Source organism: Enoplosus armatus, chromosome 6, assembly GCF_043641665.1.
Source record: "Enoplosus armatus isolate fEnoArm2 chromosome 6, fEnoArm2.hap1, whole genome shotgun sequence".
Classification (NCBI taxonomy): Eukaryota; Metazoa; Chordata; class Actinopteri; order Centrarchiformes; family Enoplosidae; genus Enoplosus; species Enoplosus armatus.
In genome coordinates this window covers 14,927,609-14,953,641 of record NC_092185.1, presented here as the reverse complement: position 1 = coordinate 14,953,641, position 26,033 = coordinate 14,927,609, and the positions used below count along the sequence as shown (strand labels likewise).

At 43.2% G+C, this 26,033-nt stretch overlaps 1 protein-coding gene across 2 annotated transcripts in view; it reads left to right on the top strand.

Annotated features, from left to right (window-relative positions):
- Window positions 1-26,033, top strand: part of LOC139286025 (A disintegrin and metalloproteinase with thrombospondin motifs 20) — a 77,557-nt gene that overhangs the window by 20,343 nt on the left and 31,181 nt on the right. For both annotated transcript variants that reach the window (XM_070906679.1, XM_070906680.1), the window contains 11 exons: window positions 123-228; window positions 3,901-4,047; window positions 7,161-7,302; window positions 7,911-8,015; window positions 17,339-17,484; window positions 17,817-17,998; window positions 18,937-19,073; window positions 19,486-19,603; window positions 22,704-22,799; window positions 25,235-25,401; window positions 25,604-25,733. In XM_070906679.1, the coding sequence (XP_070762780.1) occupies window positions 123-228; window positions 3,901-4,047; window positions 7,161-7,302; window positions 7,911-8,015; window positions 17,339-17,484; window positions 17,817-17,998; window positions 18,937-19,073; window positions 19,486-19,603; window positions 22,704-22,799; window positions 25,235-25,401; window positions 25,604-25,733 (1,476 nt within the window). The remainder of the gene's footprint in view (window positions 1-122; window positions 229-3,900; window positions 4,048-7,160; window positions 7,303-7,910; window positions 8,016-17,338; window positions 17,485-17,816; window positions 17,999-18,936; window positions 19,074-19,485; window positions 19,604-22,703; window positions 22,800-25,234; window positions 25,402-25,603; window positions 25,734-26,033) is intronic.

The window sequence follows — 26,033 nt, the reverse complement described above, 5'->3', positions numbered from 1 at the left end:
TGGCGGTGCTAATCTCTCTTACGGAACAGAAGTTTTGATGGTTTAATCGCCTTTAACACTCAAGCAGCAGGGCTGTGTGTCTGTATGTGTTTATTTGCATCTGTGTGTACGTGACCCTGCAGGGCTTGCAGAGCTGGGGACCATGTGCGACCAGTACCGGAGCTGCTCCATCAGTGAGGAAAATGGAATTAGTGCCTCCTTCACCATCGCTCATGAGCTGGGCCATGTGTAAGTTGCAGTACAAAACTTGTAGCAAACCCCTCCTCCACCACCTCTACCCCAACATACACACACACACACACACACACACACACACACACACACACACACACACACTGTACGCACACAGCCTATCTCTCCCCTCACAGCCAGCTTTGACCAACAAAAGCCCTCTTATCAAGAGACACAGGGCGCAGCAGACACAGGTGCAAAACATAATAAAGTGAAAAACTTGACTTTTAATAACATGCCAGCCTATAATACATTACTATACAGCTCAAGAAGTTAACCCTATATGTGTCAGAGCTTTGTCTGCAGTACAGATATGCTGCAAACCATTAGATAAGGTTCTCTGTTCTCTAAATACAGTAAATACATCCAAAGATGTCTTGAAAGTGGCACATAGAACTTTATCAGACAGTGCAAGGCTGAATGTTCTCTTTAGTGTTCAGGAGCTCGCTTGTTCCCACCACTTTTCCACGTATCAGCCCCAAAAGATAGAACAACCTGAAGATGTCACAGTGCCGTCATATGTAACTTGTCTGTTAGTGTGTAATGGCAGTGTTATCACAACACGCCTGTCTGCCAGAGAGTGTTTTCACAATAAGCAAATATTGCCACATGTGTGAAATGAAAAAAAAGACTTGTGCGTGTAATCTCAATCCAAATGACCAAGTCAAAACACATGACTTTATCGCTCATATGGTGGCCTGTTTATTCCAAACAACCAGCAGGCAAAATGACGGTAAATCACTCATCGCCGCCTCTTTCTTGTAATCCAGTTCAGTTAATTGAAATGTGGTGCAATTTAAGAAGCACTATTGGCCTTTGATCTGAAATTTAACAAACAGGCAAGCTCACTTTTGGGCATATTTTTCTCTATTATATATTTTTTTCCTCCTGCCCACCTCCTTCAAAGAGTACAAAAGTGAAAGTGAGGTCTGCCTGTCCGTTTGCGTAGGATATTAAAAAGGACCAGTGTGAGCCATTGGTTAAGAATGAAAGATATTCTTCTACCTCCTCTGTCCCGCTCACACATTCTTCCAGTGGAGAGATTGGACCAGAGCAGCCAGATGGACGGGTCTACCCCCCCCCCCTTTCCCCTTGCATCTCGGATCTGTTTATGCTAAAGTTCAAGCAGCTGGAGGCCCAGTTGGCTCTGCCTCTTGGCGTGGTTAATCGCTGCGTTCACAGGCGTGAGCTCTCAAGAGTGTTTAGCGCTCTGGGAAAGCCAGTGTCAGGTAGTGGGAGCCACTCAAGAGCATTGCAGATTAAAGAAAGATTTAGACTAATGGATAGGAGGCCTTTCTCAGATGACTGCAAGGACGCGTGAGTGCTATTAGCCATCATGGGGATTTTCAGGCGAGGCGGTGTCACTTGATAGCCGTTCATAGATGACACACATAATCAAGTTATTAGACAATGCCAAGGCTTCAGCTGCAGCTGCAAATAGACTTTTCTTTTTTAACATCTTAAGAAATATGAAAGGCTACACCACAAAACTTCATGGGCAATATCCTGATCACACATAACCTTAGCAAGCAGGCTAAGTGGATGAAATTACTGGGATTGTCAGATGTCAAGATGGTTTATTTTGAGGAGCTAAAATGTGTACTCCACTGACAATGTAGCAGCAATCCATTTTTACCCTCTGGTGTCACTGAGCTCTGATAAAGGCTGTTCCTGCAGACTGCGCTGTTTGCTGTGGCTCTTGTTTATGTACAGCCAATCTGCAGGAATTGACAACCAGGTCGTCGTCGCTCCAGCAGTGTGTCTCACTCTCACAGAGGAGAGAATGCTCTTATTTATGGACATTTCAACACAGAAATCTGTTTTTGTCTTGCTGAAAGTAACAGCATAGCATTAAGGGTGTGATGTACAAAGAGCAAAGCAGTTTGTTTAGTTGAGAGCTCTGACCAAAGAGTGAGTGGACTTAAAATAATCGCACTTTAGTCTGGATGCTTGTAATGAAGTGCTGGGGTTGGTTCACTCCCACTGGAATTGACTTCTCCATTGATCTGTCCCTCGAGGTTTCCAAACAGAGAGCCACAAAATGTCCTGATTTACAACCTAATTACAGTAAAAGGCTCTCATCTCAGGTTTCAAGCCAGTATCCTCATTTGTGCCCTTCAGATCTGGGTCAACTTAATCATCATAACGTGTTAAGAGTACAAATTGTTAGGAGCTTGCCACTAATCCCTATTATGATAATAAGAAAGTCTACATGGTCGGTACAAAGTATTGAGCTGTTCATTCTTATTTTAAACTTGCTTGCTCACCCTATTGCACCTGTGCGCCATCATAAGTGAGATAGAATTGTTTAAAAATAGTATTTGAGCCTGATTGGATGCTGTCAGCATCAGCCAACAGCTTGGTTTGTGTGTGCAGAGCTCATTACTGTGCCAGAGGCTTAATTATTCCCTGGGTGTTTTCCTTCAGCCCCTGTAGGGGGGGCCTCATGCCAGCCATGCTAGGTCTTGTTTGTGTGGCGGTATGGATTGACCCTCAGCCACAGTCCAGAGCTCAGCACTGGGCCACATCCTGTTGTAAATGTCTCAGACATCATACAGCTGCATGGGTTCCTGTGTGTGTATATACGTGTGCACGCATGTGTGCATGTGCTACATGTGCTACATGTATTTATGGGTATACGCCAAACCGCAGCACAAAAACAGGACATCCATATTGGACTACATTATTCTGGACATGATCAAGCGCTTTATGAGACTGCCAACAGCAGATGAATTCATTAATTTGCAGATGCCATGCTGAGTGCTTCACTTTGTACAGCTGTTCTTCTGTGAAGACTCTTGTTTTATTTATTATTATGACTTGTGCTGAAACAATAAGTCGATTAACTATTTTGATAATTGTTTAAGCTTTTAAGTCATTTATTAAGCAAAACATCAACAAAAAAACATTTGCTTCTCAAATGTATCGCTGTTACAACACAACAAATTGATTATCTTGGTTTTGGCTTCTTTTTGGACTATTGGTTAAGATTAATAGATAATAAAAATCAGCCCTGATCATGACTCTGATAAGAACACATCTATAGTTTAGTTACATGTTAACACTAGAGCAGCATACACACGTGTGTGTGTTGATGTTCATACGCATCTTATCTTTCCCATTAAGCCCTTCGAGAATGTGAGATGGTGACCTCTCAGGGTTGAGCTGGAGGTGGTTCTCACTGGCATGTTGGCTGTGTCAGTGGAGGGGATTGATTCGATAAAGAATGATATTTTGTATAAAGTGTCACACCACCTACTGGCCAGTTGGAGTTTTATTGAAGCCTTTCGGGGGGTTTTACTGTATAAACATTTGGTAAATAGCGCAAAGAGGGAGGTGTATGTAAAAAGAGACACAAACAAAAAACAGATGGGTGGAGAGAAAGGTGCAAAGTGTGCAGTATTACTCACACTCTGTGGCTACATCTGTGTGTGGAGGCACTCAGGGATGGTGTGGGGTGATCCCCTGTTAAAAATGTAAATCTTGTGACATTTATCCTCTTTGCTATGACTGAGCCATTAAGAAGCTGATAATCACTTTGTGTTTCAAAAACAAAATGATGCCAAAGCATTAAAATACAATTTGTTTACAAATATTTGGACAGTACACAATAACAGTATACCCGCCTCTCCATCTCTAACCCGCCTTTTTTCCCCATCTCTGCACCAGGTTCAACATGCCTCATGATGACAACCCAAAGTGTCGGGAGGTGGGCATGAAGCACCAGTATCACGTCATGGCTCCCACCCTCAACTATGACACCAATCCCTGGTCGTGGTCCAAGTGCAGCCGCAAGTACATCACAGAGTTTCTAGAGTAGGTACCAGCTCTCCTCTCAAATTCCAGATTCCTGGCTCTTCTCATGAAAGAGAAAACGATGCTTCTCCATTTCTTTCCCTATCTGATATTATCACATCCACATTTTAAGTGTGCCATTAACTTTTATTTGTTGTGACGTGACCAGCTAAACAAGCGGCTTCTACGTCTCTCTCAGTGCTCTGTAGACAGGTCAGCGCAATGTAAACTGTGCAGAGTTGTTATTGCCTGGTGTTGAAAGAGTATTTCCTGTTTGAATCCGGGGGTCTTCCTCGGCTGACCTGAGCGATGGATATTCTGCAGCCCCTCAGCTTTCTCTCCCCTCCTCTTCTCAAGATGCTGGGCAAACAGTAATCTAGTCACTAGCCTGCTTTCCACACCAAAACCTGTAACACGGGGCGACCGCTCATTCAGCAACTCCTACCCGCACCGTGGTCACTGATCCTGGTGAAAGGCTTCCCTTTAAGATGGGAAATGTCAGTTATAATTAGATCTTCCCTGGACATGACCCTTTAATCTTTGCCTCCTTTCCTCTGTTAATTGTAGAGGCCTTCACAAAGGACGGCCTTGTTGACCAGATGCATCTCGAGAGCGCAGTGTTAGGCGACGCCTCGTATGGAGTTTTAAGGTTGTGCTTCACATAGTTTCCAGCCAGCGATGACCTCAACATTGAGTGGTCGGAACGTCCAGCTAAAGATGAGGAGAATCTCCATGAATCTCTTTTATTATTTGGAGTGGTCCATGTCAGCTGTGCTAGGTTTCTGTGTGTTCCTGAATACTCCTCAAAAACCATGAAGAGTATGATGTAAATGCCAAATGCATTTCTGATAAACGTATATAACAAACAATGCAGGTATGAAGAGAGTAAAGCAGCATTTCCGTGTGGGAGCCGCAGTGGTGGGAAAGGCCCTTGAGAGTGTAGTCCAAGTGCTTTTGAAATCCGTCTCCAGCCAACAATGAGGAGCATTGATTCAAACTAGCACTTCTACAGTACTACTCCTGCTCAGCGGGCTGACCTGGTCAAGTGCGTCAGTGTTTTGACTGCCCATTCTCCCTGAAGAGCAAATTCAATCTGCACCACTCTCCTACCAGTTTATAAAACGAAAGGCCGCGCCACCTCTCGAACATCGCTTTTCAAAAGGAAAATGATTCCCCTCCTTCTCCCTCTTATCTCACTGCTGCTGTAATAATGTGCACTGAACTCCCGCACCTGAAAGCTGATGAAAAGCGCCCCGCTGTTGTGCAGTGTTATTATGTGTCAACCGCTACATAAAGCAACCATTCATTCCTTCTCTGGCACTGTGCAGTTTGATTTAAGCCTCAAAATCCAAATATAAAAGTAAAATGCAAATCTTTGACTGTTGCCACCCACTAATTGTTGTGTTCACTGGGTGTTGAAACCACATAATCATTAGTAGTGGGCAAGCCCTATCATTTTCCATTACACACCTCGAAAATTAGCCTAACCACTCTGGAGAACTCCCATGTGAAATCATTTTAAAGTACTTTTTTCAATCTGTCATTTTCTTAATAAAATCAAGATGGATCTTTATGTACTGTATGTTGCTCCAAATTCAACTAAACCTCTGTCATTATCTTGTTCCATATCTCCATGTACAATAATCGGTACATGATGTCAGAGACATGACAGCATTGCTGCAGTTTACATGGCGCTGTTTGATCAAACACTGTACAGTGATGCTCTGTGTCATTTAACCCTCCGCAAAAAGCATCAATCTGATATATGAGTAGACTACTTGCTGAGGGAAACCCAGTATGGTGTACATGGAAACTATTATTGTTTAGTCTCTTATGATATGCACACAACAGCCAACTGTAAGTCATCTTATAAATAAACTCACTTTCAAGTTTGCCAATGGCTGCCAGGTGTGGATTCTCCTCTGGTGCCAGAGAGGAATTGCCTTGCTGTCTCGAATCCACACAGCCGATCGTAGCAGTAGACATTTCATTTAAAAACTGACCACACTGACCTCTTCTGCCCTCTGTCTGTCTGTCTGTCTGTCTTGGCCTTAATAATCATTCCATTAGGTTCCAGGACGCTGATTAGACAGATGACCAACTGCTGAAAGATGCTGTAGTATGGGACTGTCTGTATGATTCCTTGACAGGCTGCTCCATAGTTTTCACTCACAGTGTCTTACACTGCTGGTTTATTCTTCTTATGCAATCATTCCCCTTCCACCCAGCGCTGTCTGCTGCAGTCTCTTCCATTATGGCTGGAAATGAAAGGGGAAAGAAACAAAGTGACGGTAACTCAGGATAATCCTGTGTAATTATTGGCCTGTCACATCAGCTGGTGCTGTATGGAACAGGTGTTTCAGCAGCTCAATCCCGGATTAAATTTGTCAGAGCGATGCAGACATGTTGTGTAATTACACATCTATACATGTCTCGTCCACCAGTTTCCTTTTTCAAAAGTACACAAGAAAAAGAAGAGATCCTTTGAGGCTCGGCTCGCTCCGCTAACATGTTTGACTAGTGTCTTTTCACAACCGCAAAGGCGGATGATTTTATATGCAGGCTGTTGGTGCATACATTCAGTCCAGCTGTGCTTTTGTTGTCTCTGTTGCTGCGTCGCGGTTCAGGGTGTGGCTGATATACAGCACAATCTGTCATTATACTGCAATACTGGCGCTGGCACTGATTTATGGAACGTAATTAAGGTGCTTTATGATTCCAGATTCTCTTGTTTTCCTTCAGCACAGAGAAATACACCTTGGATAAAAATGTGGTCAGCGTGCAGATCCTTTTCGGTCTGGATCAAAATGCTGTTGTATTCAGTCCGTGGCGCCTGACTCCAATTTCATAGTGACAGCATTTACTAACAGGCCATTGAGGGGAAGTGGTATCAGTCTCTCTGTTAGGTAACTTTACAGACCACCCACGGGGGAGAACACATCTGAGGATGATCACAGACAATGACATAGAAATGTTTACTTTGCTTTTATGAAAGATGATGACACATGTTGATACTTTTTGAGGTCAGAAATCCTCCTGAAAATGTCCATACTATGAAGGTTTGCCTTGTGCATTTGTCTATTTGTGCACACACTTTATGGTTTACTGTACACACATTCTTCTTCTTTTTTTAGCACCGGCTATGGGGAGTGCCTCCTTGATGAGCCTGTAGGCAGGACGTACGAACTGCCCACCCTCCTCCCTGGTCAAATCTACAATGCCAACAGACAGTGTGAACTGATGTTTGGACCCGGTTCCCAAATTTGCCCTTACATGGTAAGTTGGCTTGCTATCAAAGCAAAAAAAAAAAAACGCACTGACAAAGTGAAGAATTAAGACTTCAGGTGGAAGTAGATCTGAGATGGTTGTCGTCTACTCAGATGTACAACAGAACCTTGTTTTTATGAAACCTCCGACATTTGAGCAGAGCAGTTATCCATAAAGGCCAATGGATATGAAACTGTAGTCAGTTAATTGAGTGTAGTTTACTTTATGGTGATATACAGTAGAATACATTTAATCTGTTAATTCCCATGCGGAATGAATAACACGCTTTCTAAAAAGATACTAAGAGGCAAATTAACAGAGTATTTTTTAATGCACAGCCACTAATTAAAACCTGATGCTGGGCCATTTAAAATGCTTCTTGCACATGTCTGGAATATGAAATATTGTTTGAAGAAACGATCTCAAATCACACACTTTCCCTCCCAAAGACGGAAGGCAATATGAGAGGAAATACCAGTGAAATTCTGCTGTCAGCTCAACAAAGTAAAAGGTCGTTGAATAATTAAAAATGTTCTAGTCATAAGCGTATTTTGCACATGTTGGAAGCTTGTAGAATGCCAAAATGATTTATTGCTAGTCTCATTTTTTTCCCATAGAAACAGTGTAAGAGGCTGTGGTGTACGAGTGCAGAGGGGGACCATAAAGGATGTCGCACACAGCACATGCCACTGGCTGATGGGACTGACTGTGGACATGGAATGGTAAGTCGATCCACATGTGGATCTGTGTTGCTTAATGAACAGATCATAGGAGTGTGGGGTTGTCGGTGTAGATCTCAATACAGCTGCAGTCAAGTTGTTGGAAACTGTATTGTAAGACGCTGTAACAACACCTATAATAATATGTTATTGAGGATGTGAGGTTATATGATTCCTTTACAAGGTGAAAAGTGTACATGTATATTGTTAGTTACTCAATCACTTTATTGTACACCATACATAATTCCTTAACTATACTGTTTCCTTAACCCATACCAAAATGTTTTATTCACTTCTTGTAGTGGGATAAAATGCATCTGTATCTCACAAGAAACTCCTTATCCTCCTCCCCATCCTTTTTGTGGGGTAGTTTGCCAATCGACTGACATTGAACTATCCTGATGCAGTAAAGCCCACCCATCTTGTATTTGAAGTAAGAAAAAAAACTTGATGAATTGTTTGCAGCTGCCATTAAACCAGATTGAGTTAGCTTAAATCCCAAATATGGGTTAAATTTAAGTATTTGTTTCAGATCACCACATTGCAACACTGGCAACATTTCCTCTGTTCCCTAATCAGCATTGTTGTTAAAGCTGGCCTCGTTGCATTTTAGACAAAATACATTACTGACACAAGCCAAACCTCCCATGCAGTGCCGCTTTGAATTCCTGATGCCTTTCCCTTCTAGTTCACTTCCTCTACCAAGAAAAAGGAATAATTTATCATCCATTACTCTCCTGCCTGCATTCTGGTTGCAGAAACCCATGTGAATGTGGTCAGGTGATGGCCCTAGTTAGAAACTTGAAGCTTTACTCTCAGTGTTGTTACGGGGCCCCAACCCCCATTAGCCTTCATGTTCTCCTCGCTCTGGGATGCTATGCTAATTAGGGCTGAGACGGCGGGTCAGTCACTGAGGATACATGGAAAGAAGGGCTGCAGGGGAGGGGGGCAGAAAGAGAAAGAGAGAAAGAGGAAAGAAAAGAGAGACAGGGGGCGAAAAAGAGGGAGAGAGAGTCTTGAGAGGGAAAGGTGAAGACGTGGGCCCTTTGAAAGAGGATGCCGCCTGCCGTTCACAGTTGAGTCACCTTGTTGTGAACCCATGACCCTAAAACCTCTTTAAAAGGCGGGTGAGTGGGTCAGTGGTCAGGCCGTAACAGAGCCCTGGCTGAGGCCAGCCGGCGCTCTCACAAAAGACCTCACATCAGTGATTCTGCCGAGCAGGAGGCGGGAGGAGAGTGAGGAGGAGGTACAGGGGGATGAGGATGTGGTGGGCTGGTATTTAGCATTCGGAACATGCATGAGAGGGAGAAAGAGAGGGACAGAGAGAGAGAGGGAGAAGGAGGGTTCTCTTCTCTCCTTAACCTTCTGCCCTCCAGGAGTCTTTTGCAGTGTGGGCCCATGTAAGTCTTATATCCCTTATATCCTTTCATCTGGATCCATCTCCCTCTTCACCATGTTAGGTCCTGGATCAGCCCTGTCTAGTGAGGAGAGGTTAACAGGGGATAGCTAACATCTTAATCCAACTACAACAACCGGACTAAACAGTAATGGTCCTGGGATCGCAGCTCCCATACGGCTCTCAGCCTGTGTGTGAGAGAAACGGTTGGTTTAATCACACCAAGTGGTTCGCTTTAATAAGCTACAAACCCTTAACTCAATTTGAGCTGACTTGGCTAGATACAATAGATGTCTGGTCTTTATTGGAACCCTGCAAACATTGATTTTGTAATAAGGTTAAAACCAGGTTCAATTAGTTTGAAAGGCGAACTTTGTAAGTTACATAAAATCATTTGTAGTTAGGACCTACTTCACACTGAAATACAGTAAAGGCTGCTAGCTGCTCTGTGAAGCAGTACTTAGGTATAGCAGAGCTGTGAGCTAAATGCTAACTGCATGTTAACAGGCTCACAATTACAATACTAACATGCTGATGTTTAGCAGATGTAATGTAATGTTTACCATGTTCACCATCGTAGTTTAGCGTGTTAGCATACTAACATCTGCTAATTAGTATATAAGTATTTGGGAATGTTTTTATCTTTGCAGTTATTTGGTCATAAACCAAAGTATTGAAAAAAAAAAAGATTGACCTGATATTTCAGTCTGAACCAAAGTGGTGGACAGACCGACAGACCGGCACTGCCATCTCTAGATGTGTGTGATCTGTTAGTGGTGGTTGTTTTCTATATGAACACATACACGAACAGTATTCCTTCATTTCTTTGTGTGTTTGAGAAGAGGCACCACCTTTATTTGGAGTGCCGAGGGCCCAGTTTCGTCTTCATGCAGGGGGCTTTTTGAAGTAGCTTGAGTTGAAAGAGAGGGGCACCCTGCACCAACACTCACCTGCCCATACAAGAGCTCTTTTATGTGGTATTTTGGTGTGGTGGTCTTGCGTGTGTGCGAGTATGTTTGTGTTCATCCTTATGCCTCAAAAGTCTGATAAGCTGCGAAACCAGATCTTTATGATTCTCTTGCGTCAGTATTGTATCGTCCTTTCTTTGTCTCTCTTTTTGCCTCTCTTGCATCCGTCCACTGTGTCTCTATTTCTTCTCCTATACATTTTTAATGTACCGCATCTATCACACCATCACTTCTTCCCGTGACTCTTCCTCTCATTTTTTTCTAAAAAGAAGTCATAAAGTTCAGGTCTAAGGCTTTACAGGGTCTTGGGTCGAGCTCCTGGCTCTGAGGTGTCTGCAGAGCCCTGAGGGGGAGTGTGTGTGTGTGTGTGTGTGTGTGTGTGTGTGTGTGTGTGTGTGTATGGAGGGGGTGTCAGACCTGGAGGATTACAGCTATGGCCTCTATGGGGGGAAACTAGCAGCAGGTATTGTCTTAGCAACCACAGCTCCCCTTTGAAGCTCTCTTTCATAGTCCATCATTAGACCAAAGCCTGCTATGTCACCTCTCGTAAAAAGTAGTTTTTCTGAGTGGCTAGCTGTCACCTATTGTGCCTGCGTTGTCTAAGGAGAGTTTTTTTGCTCTGTCGAGTTACGAAACAGAGTAGTGACCGCATCAGGTAATTGAGGTCAGTGCCCAAATAGTGGGAGAGAGGCACGTAAATGAAGAGTGAAAAAAAAGTTTGTTTGTATACAGCTTAGTTGAAATAGGGCAATGGGCACTGCGGGGCTCATGGGTAGTTTTCTCCCCCTCTGTTCCAGTCCCTTCTGACTCCCTCTGCTTCTCTACTTCTGCCTCTTTCCCTTCCCTCCTCCCTCGCTCACTCTCTGTTGCTCAACGGGCTCTCTCACAGGGCACCGGAGTGAGTAATGTGGTCACATGACCTCTTGGCGGCGTGTCTGTCATCTGGCTCAGTGGGCCGTGCACTAACGAGGGCATCCCATCACTTGTTGTCTATAAATACCGCCACCACCCTCCCTTCCCTCCATCCTCTCTTCTCCTGCTCTTTCTCCCTTATCCTCCCCACCCTCCCCTTTTTGGTCCCTCTCATTCTTCAAAAGGATCCCGCCTGTGTGTCTGTGTGTGTCTGTTTATGTGTGTGTTTTGATTGTATGTGCATACATGCATCTGGTACTTTTGTGTATGTTGCATTTATATGCTTGCAGAATTATCTTAATTTAATATGGTAAGTGTAAGCACATGCACACATGCAAACATGTGTGTGTGTGTGTGTGTGTGTAGATTAGGGGCCAGCCAGCATGGTCACTAAGCGCCTGTCAAGCCACAGCCGGGGACCGCTTGGCCCTGTATCCACATCCCCACCATTTGAAGATCCCTGCGCTGCCTCTCACCACGTCGCCGCTCAGTGGGTGGCAGAGGGAAAAAAGTGGTGACGGAGCTTGAATAAACTGTGGTGTTTTGTTGTCAAAGTTCTCATTGTTCACAGTTTTGCTCATTTTATTGTCAACTCAAATGCGGTCTTGACTGAAAGCTCCCTTGAAAGCCATTTTGGGGGGGATTTGTTGCAAAATCAACGAAATATTCAAGTGTTTTCGATTTCATTCAGTACAATGACTGCTTGCTGAGCTTTTCTTTAAGCAAGTGTAAAACCCAGAAAGCTTTCCCAGCCACTCAATTAAGGGGCTTAATTGAGTGGTTAGTGTAAGTGAATAAATGGGAAGTTGTTTTTGATTTCCAGAACATTCCTCAGAAAAGAATGACGACCTGCTCTGGTTTCAGCCAATTAGAGTGAGATAGTGAGGTCTTGAAAAGTGAAGCCAGGGCAGAATGGAGTCTGCTGGCGGAGGCGGTGAGTGTTGGCTGGAGCTCCCTGGCAGCCTGACAGACTTGTCGTACGATGCAGGGACTTGGGGTGTGTATTTGTGTGTGTGTGTGTGTGTGTGTGTGTGTGTGTGTGTGTATGCCTGTGCATGTACTGGAGCTTGGGATTGTGAGACTGGTATCAGTGTCACTCTCAGCTAATCTCTGGATATTGCAGGATGTTGCCACTTTGATTTGCCATCATCACAGACATATCTGTGGATTTGGACTAACAAGAGGATTGTTGTTTTAGCATTCACATAGTTTGCTGATGGAATTACTCCACGGTAGCCAGTGAGTGGAGCTTTCATTGCTGGCTGTGGAGAAGGAAGTTGTATTTGCATGATTATAGTGTGGTGTCAGAATGTGGCAAAGATGTATGCCCTAATACACAGCTATTAAAATCAAATTATGATATGAAAGGTGATATAGTCGTCGTAAATTGGCAGAAGGTGTAAATAATTACTGAAAGCACAACATCTGACATATACAGTACCTTATAAAGTTGTTGTGACTAACGCGTTAGCAAACAATTTCCTATTCACACATCTAGCATTGCATTAGCATTCATTTCGAGTCTGCCACTTGACAAATGTAAGCCCAATATTTGTAAGCTCTAGAAAAATGTCTGCGTCTTCGCTAACAACTGGCTTAGCTAACTAATAGCAGCTCATTGCTAGCTTTGTTCATCTGCCGTTCAAATAGCGTACAGGGAGTTTACCATAACTTTTTTCACTGCAGCTCCAGTGTGTTTTAGTGTCTTTTAAGTCATTGTTTGGGTTTTAGGGCCCACAGCTTTACTATTTTGATTTACTCTCATTGCTCCCATCAGCAGAACCCACTGTACACTACCATCCCAGCACCAAGCGGCCTACACACACACAAACAGAGCTAAATGGAGAGTGAATATTGGACATACATTCATCAGGTGGACATAAGCACATAAATGCTAATGTTGCTCTGTGTCTGTTCAATGTGTAAACAAGCCAATGTTTGCTAACACGCCCGCCATATCAAAGTTTTAAGGTGACCATATGTCGATGCTCTGTTTACAGCTTATTGTGCTGCCCCCTAGTGGCCAGAAAATTAAAGCAAGTTTAAAAACAAAACAATGAGCTAAAAGAGGCTAAAAATCTCTGTAGAGCAGCTGCGTTGGATGATAACTCTGGGTTTATCACTTCAAAGGGCACCTTGTGCATTACACACTATAATTGTGTCCATTGTTAATACAAAAAATATTGATTAAGGGAAGTTTTAAAAGATTACAAGAGGTATGCGTGTCTCAGTAGTTGTACAGAGGTGTTGAAGTCAGAAAGACCAACAGTAAACATGTCTGAAAGGAACAGCTGATAGGGCCAAACTACTCATTCACTTTAATAACAACCTTGACACTTCTTAGAAAGATGTGGGGGAAGAAGGATCACAGAGAGTGGAAAAGGAGGATAGGAAACAAAGTAAGGAGGTATAGTTAGAAGAGAGGTTGGTTGGGGTCACAGTTGCATCATGTTGTCTCTCTCCCCCTCCCTCTCCCTCTCGTTGTTTCTCTTCCTCCTGTCTTCACACCCTTTCAGCTCAAAGGAAAGAGGAAATATGGAACTAACAGGGAAATATGCATGCCATGGCTGAGAAATAAGTCATTGTAAATCCAGTCTATGATAACAACTGTCATTTGACTCATTTTCAGTTCCCTATCCGCTCAAAGCGAGCTTTGCAGAGAATCCCTCACTACTGCTTAACTACAGCTTCATGGGCTCTCTATTGCCTCTCGCCTCCAGGTCAAGTTATTAGACATGTAGTAATGAATGATGCCTCAACAGTGGAGGTCTGTGTTGTGCCATTTTGACAGGTTTTTTCAGATTGCAGTCTATTTTAATTGTGCATTGTGGAGAGGACTGAGGGCTTGTGAGAGACAAAGACACAAACCCCCAACAGACCAAGGCCAAAGTGAACTCCGAACCCTGAGCCATGAGAAAGACACCTCAACATGAAAGGTGATGCCTTTTGGAAATGACTGTGTTAAAATGAAAGAGCGGAGGGCTTTTTACATCTCTGCCTTCTCATTCCTGCAGTGATGTATGGCTTGGGTTCAGAAATGAGGTGCTCTCTGCAACAGTTTCCTGGCAATTACAGGGCGCTAACTTCCAAACCAGCCAGCCGAGGAGCTCAGAGCAGATGCTGCTGTCCACAGATACTATTCCCATTGTGGGGGTTAGCATGCTGGTGGCTACTCTCTGTGGCTGCATGGCTGAGTTGGTTAAACTTTATTTAGTTTGTTGGTGTGTGATTTGAAAGCAAATGGGCAAAGTGTGTGTTTCCCTGTGTGCATATTATGTGTATCTCAAAATGCATGCACGTGACATATGTGTATGCACATATGTCACATGTCTTAGTATGAGTTGGTGAGTCAGCGTGTGTCTTTGTGAAATTCCTAATTTGAAACACATGCTAGTCACAGCTGGACAGGTTTCTCTCACAAGACCTTCAAATGTCTCACCACATTCCCAATTGAGGGCAAATTTTGACAATCTTTCTAGGAAAGGGTCTGTCGGTGTCCTTAATGCTTGTTTGAGCTTTGCCGAGACTGCCTTTCACCTCAGCGTTTTCCAATGGTGTGTTTGTGCACTTCGGAAAGAGAGGCTAATTGGAATTGAGCGTGGCCCCCAGATGCCTCCAGACTCTGAGCAATCACTCTCACACTCAACACACGTGCACACACACACACACACACACAGTCATGTGCATGCTCACATTCGCACACACACACACACACACACATACATCATCTCACACAGATGTTTTTTTCCTTCCACTCCCCCCTTTTCTTCTTTCTTCTTTTTACCCACATCACCTTTTCAAGCCAAACAAAACGGTTGTAAACACAGAGTGCCAGTGGGGGGAGTGGAATGCCTCAGAGGCTTACGCAGGCTTTGGTCCGCTCTGACAGACAGTCCGCCTTGTGTTTGACAGTTCCTTGGGTTCTGCCGCCTGGTTGCACTGTGGTGGTCCCTGCATGGCCCTTGCTATTTCCCATAAGGGGATAAGGGGGATGGGTGGCTATGGAGAAGAGTTATAGACGGGATGCTCAGGTCTGGGTTGACAGTCTCTAAGCTGGGGGGGGGGGGCTAAAAGGGGAGGGAAACTCTTTGTTGTGACAAAGGAAAACTCTTAAAAAACGTCTTTGACAATTCCGTGAACTTCAGTTGTTTGGCTCTTTTTCTCTCGAGGAAGTTGCTCAACCAACAAGGATCAGCACCTGTTTGCCTTTTCGTGGTGTGGAAGCCATTTCCACACGTGGATGTTTTATCACATTCCTCTTAGTGCCTTTTATTTGAATTGTTCTCTAAATCCATTGTTAGTGCTCCAACAACATTATCACTGCCTTCAGTTTGCATTTACAGTGGAGTCAGACAGGAAGAAAGGCCCCGGCCATTAACTCAAACCAGGTCTGCATTATGGAAATGTTTGTGGCTTGTTTAGTCCATACCCTGCAGCTGTTAACACCTGTCTGTCATTGTGCACAGACTTTACACTCCATCATTAGACCCACAAGTGTGCAAAACACACACACACAAACCAGGCCAGGAGAGTAGAGGCAGCGGTGCCAAATTCTCTGTATGTTTGCATGTGTTTGTGTGTATGACTTTTGCAGGTGTTCACCTAAGGTAATGGCTGCAAGTTGTGAATTCATGTTGAAGGAGAAACTGGCCAGGTTAGCCATTGTCCAGGAGCTGACTTCGATTGATATCCTTCCTGTTTTATTAGCGTAATTATGAAAATCCACTGAAGCAGATCTCACATGGTTCTGTTCTCAGTGCTCAAGACTCTTCCGAACAGGCGACCTTAGTTTTTTTACCTGGAGTAGGGGATTGAATGTCTTGCAGAGGAATGGGCGTGTGGCCAGATGAAATGATAGTAGTTGCATTTCTCATCTGGAAGTAGCTGGCAATGGAAGTAACAACTTGTGTATCAACCTCACAGACCAAACTCTGAAACACAGGGAAAAGGAACTGAGGTGTCCGCAGAGAGCATCCTCCTTTTCAGGTCTAGGTTTAAAGCTGTGTAGATAGACAGCTGAACAGGAGTAGGGAGTTCCTGATGTCAAGCCAGTAATGAACTTTGTTCCTCTTGTTATCACAACTCTAGAGTTTCCTTATCACGGTGCCACTGCTCTCCTTGCCTGTGTGCCCGGACGGCGGGCTACGTACCCAGACAGACGCCGTCTTGTCCTGCATTCTTTCAGTGAACAGGACCCTCCGATATCTTAGTCACTGAGAAGGGGATTTGGTTGCACACAAAGGGAAATGGGCCTGCCGTGCTTTGCTTATGAAAGCAATGTTAGCATTTCTTGGCAAAGGTTGGTTAGTGGGTACACACTGATACCAGGCGCCTTATTTTCTATGTCAAAGTGGGTGTACTGTATGAAAGATGTGTATTATGTAATTTTGTATTGACAACCCAAGGATTTCCTCCATTGTCTGTGGCAAATGGTTTTCATTTTGATATGTTTCTTATTGTGGTTAAAATAATTTTGTATTGAATGACTAACACTATTTTTATTGATGAGTTGCACCAGGCGCATATATCCTTTATGAAAAACAGTGAGATGTGCAAAGAAAGAGGCTGTGAAGCTAATGTTTTACATATATTTGACAACTATGAGAGTCTCAAACTGCCATTGTTTGCATTAAATTGTCTCTCTGTGTGATAAGAACAGAGCAGGAACTGATCTGTTGACTAAACATGTAGCACATACTGTACATCTCAGTTTCTGGTTTCTTTCATTGACACTTCTTGTCTTTTACTGTCTTCCACTTTGTCTATTTCTGTCCGTATCCATGTCGCTCCCTCCCTCTCCCATTTCTCTTTAGACAGCTGGAGGAGTTGGATGCCTTCCGTGAGGGTAAACAATAGCTGAATTAGGATTTCTTTTAAAATATAGCTCGAGATCTAAACAGGATTAAGAAGGCAAAGAGGAACACCACTTCCAGCTGTGCCTACACTAATTCTGCAGTGGAGCCGTGCACAAAACAGTCTGTGTTTGTCTTCAGGACAGTCATGGTTTTCTAACAGGATCTATATGCGTTTTTGTGTCTATTCACATGCAGTACTGCAGACACGGGATGTGTGTAAACAAGGAGTTGGACCTACAGCCAGTTCATGGGGAGTGGGGTCCCTGGGGGCCCTACAGTGTTTGCTCCAGGTCCTGTGGTGGAGGAACCCGGAGCACCAGCAGAGACTGTAACAAGCCTGAGTAAGAAAGAATCAGACAGTTATGACAATCAAAGCCATTGCAGACTGTAAGACTGTGTAAGACTCTGAACCAGTAAGAGAAGTAGTAGAAAAGAGAGCCGTCATGCCAGAATAAGAGTTGTTAACAAGCTAAAGTTAGTAATAAACTTTTATGTCAGATTTATTTTGTCTCACCTGATTTTAATCAACAGTCAGAGAAAGCTTGTTTCCTTAGTGTGAAATGAAATGCAAACAATGTGGCATAAAGCAAAGTACTAGTCAAACAAGAGCAAACCTGACCTTTAAATTGAAATGAAGCGTCATGCTCCTGTGATCCGTCTTGTCTTACTCTAGGCCCAGAAATGGCGGGAAGTTCTGTGTGGGTCGCAGGATGAAGTTTCGCTCTTGCAACACTGAGCCATGTCCACGAGGACGGAAAGATTTCCGAGAAGAGCAGTGCTCTCAATTTGACGGCAAGCACTTCAACATCAACGGTCTACCTCCCACCGTCCGCTGGGTCCCCAAGTACAGTGGCAGTGAGTACATCAATGTAATCCTACAGCATGTAATTTGAATGTCCTGTGGTAACTTGAGCTGCAGCATCAAAGATGTATACTATTTACATCCAACTATACAATGTAGTTTGAAGCCAGTGATACAGTATGTTGGGTGCATTTAACTTAATGTCTCCATTTTGAAGCCAGTTATTCACTATTTGGCTTGTGAAAACTTCTTGTGCAATTTCACATTAAGTCCACATTGTGTGTAGGAGGGATGTGGAGGCCAGGTCATGTGAAACTGTGATCTCTATGTATCTACTCCATTTGAATCTAATGTGCTGCAATTGTAATACATGATTTGAGATCATAGAAATGTTGTTGCCTTGTTGGCGAATTGGTGGATGTGTAAGGAAGAGTACACGTCTGTGTGTGTCTCTCCTATGTCATACTTTGCATACCCATGATGAGAGCTGCCTGGGGTAAACCTTTAGTTGACACTAAACAACAGCAACATTAAAGCAGCACACAGCCCTTCCATATGAACCTCCTGGCAGCTCTCCCTCTTGCAGCCGTATCTCATTCCTTGCCGAGATGGCCTGCCCAGCTTCATGAGATTACCATCTGGCAAAGACCACCATGTCTAAGTTACTGCAAGTGATTCATTCATTTAATTGATGCTGTACAAGCAAACAGTCCAAGCCCCGGGGCCAGTACCCTGTCAGATACAAAGTGATCTCTCCAAACAACAGAAAAAAATTTGGCAATTCTAGAAAGAGTCTGCTGAACTTTGCAAAAAAATTTAAATAGGTATAAAATCTAAAATGTGTTATGTCTAGTTTTATTTCATCAGCACGGGCAAGTCATCTCTAGGCTTTTCATCTTGTTATTGTCCAGGATTTTTATTTTATTAATGTCACTAACTTAATGAGCTATGGTCCAACTTTTTCCACAATTTGTTTTCGTTCTCCATCCAGTACTAATGAAGGATCGCTGTAAGCTCTTCTGCCGGGTTGCTGGTACTACGGCGTACTATCAGCTGAAGGACCGCGTCATTGACGGCACGCCGTGTGGGACGGATACTTTCGACATCTGTGTTCAAGGCCTCTGCAGGGTATATCTGTCTGTTACTTCTTTTATAATGAACATATGCACACACACACACCAGCAAACATCAACGTCAGCCTTCTCATGCTATCATGATATGTAGTGTCATGTATGTTTATCTGTGTTAAGTTAAGTTACATCTTGGCTGTTGCAGAAGAACAAACTTTACACACTCCGCCCTCCCTCATACTTTGACACAATTCACGTTTTGTAATTACTGGAAAGGAAAGTTTTCAGTGAAGTGTTTGTAGGTGACAATCAGAAACACCTGCATTCGCCAAGTTCATGGTGTCCAGGTGAAGCACTGCTGGCAAAAGTGTAGTTCAAAACATTCAGACTAATCATTTTAAGTGCAGCATGTCGTATTACATCGCTCTAAATCACCCATTTCTATCTTCTCTTCGCGTGCGCCTCTTCAGCAAGCAGGCTGCGACCACGTTCTTAACTCGAAGGCCAGGAATGACAAGTGCGGAGTGTGTGGCGGAGACAACTCGTCGTGTAAAACCCTGGCAGGGACCTTCAACGACGCTCAGTATGGTAAGTCCCGCTGCTCAGATTACATGTAAGGTACACTAATAGCTGTTCACAAAAAAGGTGTTGCTATTAAACATACTGTATGTCAGCAGCTTCTGCAGATGAACTATGATATATCTGATACGCTGTAAACATAGAAGAGATGAGAAAGACTTCATTTCCATGTGGCTGCAACGCTGACATGCCGTATGCTCATATTAGGTGCTGATGTCATGTCTGGTTATGTTTAAACATATTAAGGTTGATTTTCAGCAAACAGTGCGTGCTTCAGCCAAATTTGGAAAAATGCAGAACACCAATCTTCTCTAAAGCTTCAGAAACTGATTAACACAGCAATCTCACTCTGTCAGGTCTTTCGATAGCAAACGCAAACCTGACATCACCCCTTTGAACTGTCCTGCTTAATGCGGCGCTTCACTGTGGGCCAACTGCTGATTGCATCCAATCCTTTTTAGGTCTGGGCAGAAACACAGCAGGACCATTAGCATAAAAGCCCTGGGTGTGGCCTCTGTCATGTTTACGCCGCATTAGTTTGGCGCTGGGCTTTAGCGTCTCTATCCTTCTGCTTTCTTTCTGCACTCTGTTGGCTGGGGGTACAGGGTTTACGGACTGTATTGAACCAACCTGTCCTCAGCCCTGGAAATCTGGCTTGACCATAAGAAAGAGAACACGAGTGGGAGTGCAGCCCAGGCAGGATATCCCTCTGCTCCTGGGTCTAGGCTTGTCTTTCTGTCTTTCACCCCTTTGTCCTTTTCTGTTTGATGTCTCTCTATATCTTAGTCTCTACCTTTGTCTCTTTCCTTCGCTTTCTCTGTGGCAATCTTTGTCTTTATCTCGTTCTTTCTTTCTTCACCAGACTTGACAAACTGAATTTGCAGATAAAACCAGAGCGTTTTAAAATCAAGTGTCATTTTTTAACTTAAGTCTGACTCGACACTCAAGCACAAGTTTCAAGACTCATGTCTACGTCTATGGATAAAACCAGAAAGCTTCCTGTTATAAACAGCTTCACAAGACCCAGTGAATGCCTTGACATTGTACCTGAGATTTACAAGTAGACTTGATGCAGCTCACATTTTCCATACTTCTACACTACTTTCTTCACTTGAAACTAAAGCAATGAGTGCATGAGGTCAAATGCATCCTGTTTCAGGAGGGAAAAATAATCCAATCACAGTAACTCCAAAACAAGCAACTGTCTGATTGTCATCAACTCAGTCAGTATCCTCTGACAACTTGCTTGTGACGCCCTCTAATTTTCCTCTGCAGGCTATTAATACATCATCTTCTTTCTTGCTAGCAGCAGAGAGAAGCATGTTTGAGGTAAACCCTAGCGTTGCCTGAATGCTGCATGGTTGTGTGTTTTTTTTCCCTCGGGGCGGTGTGTTTACTGTTCATCCCTGGGTCTCTCTGTGGTGGCGGAGGATTGTGCGTGTGGTCACTTGCTAAGCTGGGGGATCTCAGAGGCCTCTGATGGCTTGTGGATACCATGTTTCCTCAGAGGGGGGCCGTGTTGGCGGTTTCTGAAGTTCATACTCTCTGTTTTTTTATGAGCTTATCCTGTCCCCAATGTTTAGAAGGGGAATTTGACATGACACTTAAAAACAGTAGCAGTGAACTCCAAGGGCAACTGTATAACTATGTATACGTTTTTGTGTTGTAGTGAAAAGGTTTGGTTTTTATTTTGAATGAATATGCAAAGTAGTGTCTTTTAATAGTGGTGTTTATGAATGTAAAGTAGCTTACTGTACAGCGTAGCCTCAAATGGAAACATTTTTCAGTCAGAGATTGACATGGCTTGTGATGACGTTATAGTGGATGTGTGTGTGTGTGTGTATGTATGCGTGTGTAAAAAGATCTACATGGCTGATGAGAGGAAGATATGTAAACCAAGTGCTGCCCCCGAGTGGCTCAAGGTGTCAGGCTAACCATCAGATCACTCAAACCCACACTTTTCCCCTCATTCCATTCAGTTTTTATTTTATTTTGAAGGCAGCAGTAAGTAGTGGGAAGGCCAGATGGCACCTGACATAATGAAAGAACTGAGTGAATATTAACTCTCCTACTGTACATAACAGCCATTATTAGCCTTTATTACACTGTGGTCCAGTGATTTTACCCTGTAATGCTGAAAGTGTTGGTAGAAGAATATGTTGTTACTCAACTGATTGAATAGCAGTTAAAAAGCAACTGTGTCTTTGAGTTGTGTCTCATCTGCTCTTTCCTGGTATCGTTGGACATTTTTAGATACAAATACTGATGATGAACTTTTTGTCAGTACCAAAATGTTGACTTGCTTTTTTCAATACCTTACTTGCAACCTTACTTAAAACATACTTGTATTTTTCTGCAAAGCCTTTTAAATATTTAATAGAAGAAGCCAAACTTACAAATGTTGAACGCTGTCCAAACACAAGCAGCTATACAAAAACTTTGCCTAAACAAAAAGCAGCCTAAAATTGGCAAAATTATTTAAATCCAAAAACAAATCTAAGAAAGCATTCATTGTCAGTTTTTGATGCTGCTACAGAGATGTTTTGGTCGGTACCAAAAAGGTATTTAGGTTTCATACCCAGCACTTTTGATTGGTCCCATTTTCTTTGTATTTTTCTTATTTTATAGCCTGCCCCCAGTTCAGTCTCCGTCGCTGCATTTTTGTTGTCACCTCTTGGCTTTCACGTGCTCTCTCTCCCTCATGCTCACTCGTTTTCTATGTTAGTTTATCATGGGACAACAGGCCCAGTGTAGTAATTACAGGCCAAAGGAAGGTCCAGGGAATAATTACATATCATTTCACGGTCGGGCCTCTGAGACTAAAACAAGGCCTCCTCCAGGTTATTTGAGAGGACTAGACCTTTTTTTGTATTTTTCCAAGTGTGACATTTAAATCCCTAGTGGTTGGAAGCGGACTTCCCTTACTGAGGTTTGGTGTAGCATAGTGAAGCTATTATGAAAATCAAGGTGGGACCACTCACTGCTGTTATTGTGGCTGCTTTGTTCCTTTTTGAGACTCCTGACAAATTGTAAAAATGTGTAACTTTCCATGCTGTCTTTCTCACTCTCGTGCTGACTGTCTGTCTGTCCGTCTTTTCTTCTTCTTCAGGTTACAACACAGTGGTGCGGATCCCGGCTGGAGCCACCAACATTGATATCAAACAGGTCAGCTACTCTGGAAAGCCAGAAGACGACAACTACCTCGGTGAGTGGGCTGTGTGTGTGCCAGTGTGTCAGTGGTTTAAAACAACACTGTATCAAATTGCCGGTTTTCTTGGGAGAATTAATGCAAAGTGGAAGCAGTCCAGCCTAAAAAGATGTATATATTACACCCCTTCAGTTCTCGTCTCATAGGTCAATGCCATTATCCCCTAACATGACCATAAACCACCCAGACTTGCTGACCCAGAGCTGTAGAGGCAAGCTTTTAGTGAATGAGGCTAAGGAGACATGGGCCAAACTGTTGTCAAACCGTTTTCATAAAGGAAAGGAAACTGTCATTTGTACTGAGTATATATGGAGGAAACGTGGACGGGCGTTGGTCCATCTGGTCATGGCAAAGAGGGTTGTTTGGGAAAGCAAATGGAGTGTCAGCCCCTGAGAAAGATAAATGAGGCAGCAATAGGTGCTAATTAGAGGCATGTGGAGTCCAGGCCGCATGAAAGTGGATATAGGGGTATAGGGTTAGATGGACCCACCAGGCTCAGTGTGTGTGTGTGTGTGTGTGTGTGTGTGTGTGTGTATGTGTGTACTTGCATGTGAGAGAAAGACAGACAGAGAGAAAAAAGCAGAGAAAAGGAGTTTTACCAATGTTGTAAGGGCGGGTGCTGTTTTCACATGGTTCAAGTCAGGTTCAAGATGTTTTAAGCCAAATTGTCAGAAAACACATCTGGCAGGGTCTCGCCGCCATGCTGCTGTGAAAAGCTTGACTCCCGCTGTTTGCTGAGTGCCACATTGAGCAAGTGGTGTCTGTATTAAATGGTTGGTATTTGCAAGGTCTGTTACAGTATGTAGAAAATGTGAAGATCAGTGCACTCATGACGGAAAAAGTGCCTTTGAAGTTGTGGCTCTTTAACTTTGAAGCTCTCTTCCGTTGGACTTGGACGCTGTGGACACCTTTAGAAAGCAGCTCAATGCCCGCCTGCTGTTGCTTAGTTTTATTTATACATTTTTAATCTCTATTTTATTTATTACGTCTATATTGTGTCTCTATTTTATCTTGTCTTTTTTTGTCTTTTACTGTGAAACACTTTGAGAGGTCTGATCTAGAAAGGTGCTGTATAAATACAATTTACTTACCTACTTACAGTGCTGTGGAGCAAAAAGTCTCTGCACACTTTGGGTCCAATGCAAGTATTTGATGACAAAGCCAAGTTTTCGCTCAGTAGACCTTTATCAGAGAAAAGGATTCACAAAGGGGAATCCTTGAGCTCACAATGACATCAAAGAGAGCACATCTGTGCTTTGTCAAGTACACATGAGAAAAATGCAGTTCACAAGTGTTGTTCCCAAAGAAACTCTGCAACTACAACATATAAGAAAAGGTGACATATCATTTGTTTACAGTACAAATTATAACGACTTAAGTGTCTGTCACCAGTACTCTACCTGAGTGTGTTTTGATACTATTTTTAATTCAGTAAATAAACATAATTGCTTTCATTTGGCCACTCTTATGTGTGCTGTCTTTCTTTCTCTCCCTCCCCCTCCAAATGAACAGAGAGATTTGACAGTGCCACAATAGGCAGGGCTCCTCACCACCACCATTACAATATATAATATAATATAATATAAATTTACTCCACTGTTCAAGCATTATGGTGTACATTTTTTCTGGAAAATAGGCTTCTGAAGAAGCATCTACTGGTCAGCACCAGGCATAAGAAAACTGTATAAAAAGATGTGTATAAGTTCACTCTGTGTGTGTGGCTGTACGTCTGTTTTCTAAGGCATTTATTTCCATTTCTGCAAAGTCAGTGATGGCTACCAGAGTCTGTATATCATTGTCAAAACCCCACAGACCTCACAGTCGTCTTTGGGCTAAAGATGACTAGCTGGCATCCAACAATGTGTAGACTTAAATGTAAACAAAGTTGCGTCTAGAGACTTAATCACATACATTGTTTCAGCATGCACTTTCAGATTGTAATTTACTGCATGTTTCTTGGAACCAGGTAGAGAAAGAGGTGGTTAGTGTTCATTTTGGCTTCATGTGCTTGGTTGCCAAGTGCATGTTTCCTGTGTGTTATTTGTGTGTGTATGTTTATGTACTTGTTTGTATTTGCAGTCAGGGGAGGTCCTTTGTTTGCATTGCAATGTCAGTCGTTAAGACGAGTCACGCAGTCTAACTCCAAATAACTGCAATTTAGTGCCACCAGTGTTTCAACATACCTCCCCTGCAACAATGGCTTTGCAGAACAATAGGTTGGCAACTCAGAGACTGTTTACTTAACATATAGCCTGAAAGGATAAATGCCACATCTCATAAACATTCCCAAAACCTCAATTCTGCATGAGCCAAACTCATTTTAGGAACCAAACATTCCTTCACTTACGCTGAATTCTTTCAATTTGGAGTTCTGTGTTAGTTATTGTTTGTGGTCAGATTTGTTATTCTTAACGGTCCGTTTTTCATTCCAGCATTATCTGATAGCCAGTCCAACTCCCTCCTGAATGGGAACTTTGTGGTGGCCATGTTCAAAAGGGAAATCACCTTCAAGGGAACCGTCATTGACTACAGCGGCTCGGACACAAAAGTGGAGCGCATCAACTGCACTGAGCGCATCGAGGAGGAGCTCATTCTGCAGGTATCAGGAGGAAGCTTTCTCCTCTTTGTTTTCTTTATCAGTTAAAGTCCTACTTTAGTTTTACAGTTTTTTCTTCTGTTTTGCCTCCACTCACACTCCTTTAGTCTTGTTCTCTACACCTTTCCCTGTAAAAGTTTGCTTCCCTCTCACCCACCGACGTTAAGTCTTTTGACCTTGCCTTTCCCACCATTGTTTTCCACAGGTCTTGTGTGTGGGAAACCTCTACAACCCAGATGTCCGTTATTCCTTCAACATACCCATCGAGGAACACAGGGAGCAGTTTGTGTGGGATCCCTCGGGCTCCTGGCTCGAGTGCAACCGCATCTGTCAGGGTAAGATCTCAGCTTGGCTTCCAAATCTCCGCACATGAAGAACATGATAATTCTCCCTTTGGCTTTGGTGAGGCTTAAAAAGCTTTACAATTGCACAAAATATCTGGGAGCTGTTGTGCAGTTATGACGTACTCATGAATGTACTTTTAAGCCCATAGTTATTTCACAAATTGCAAAATCTTGTGAAGAAAGAGCCTTGTGGTCTAACTGACACACAAATTTCACAGCTACTTTTAATGTAAACCGTGAAAATTTACCACCAAAGCTCTGTAAAAAGGGTGGAATTTCTAGGAACCATAA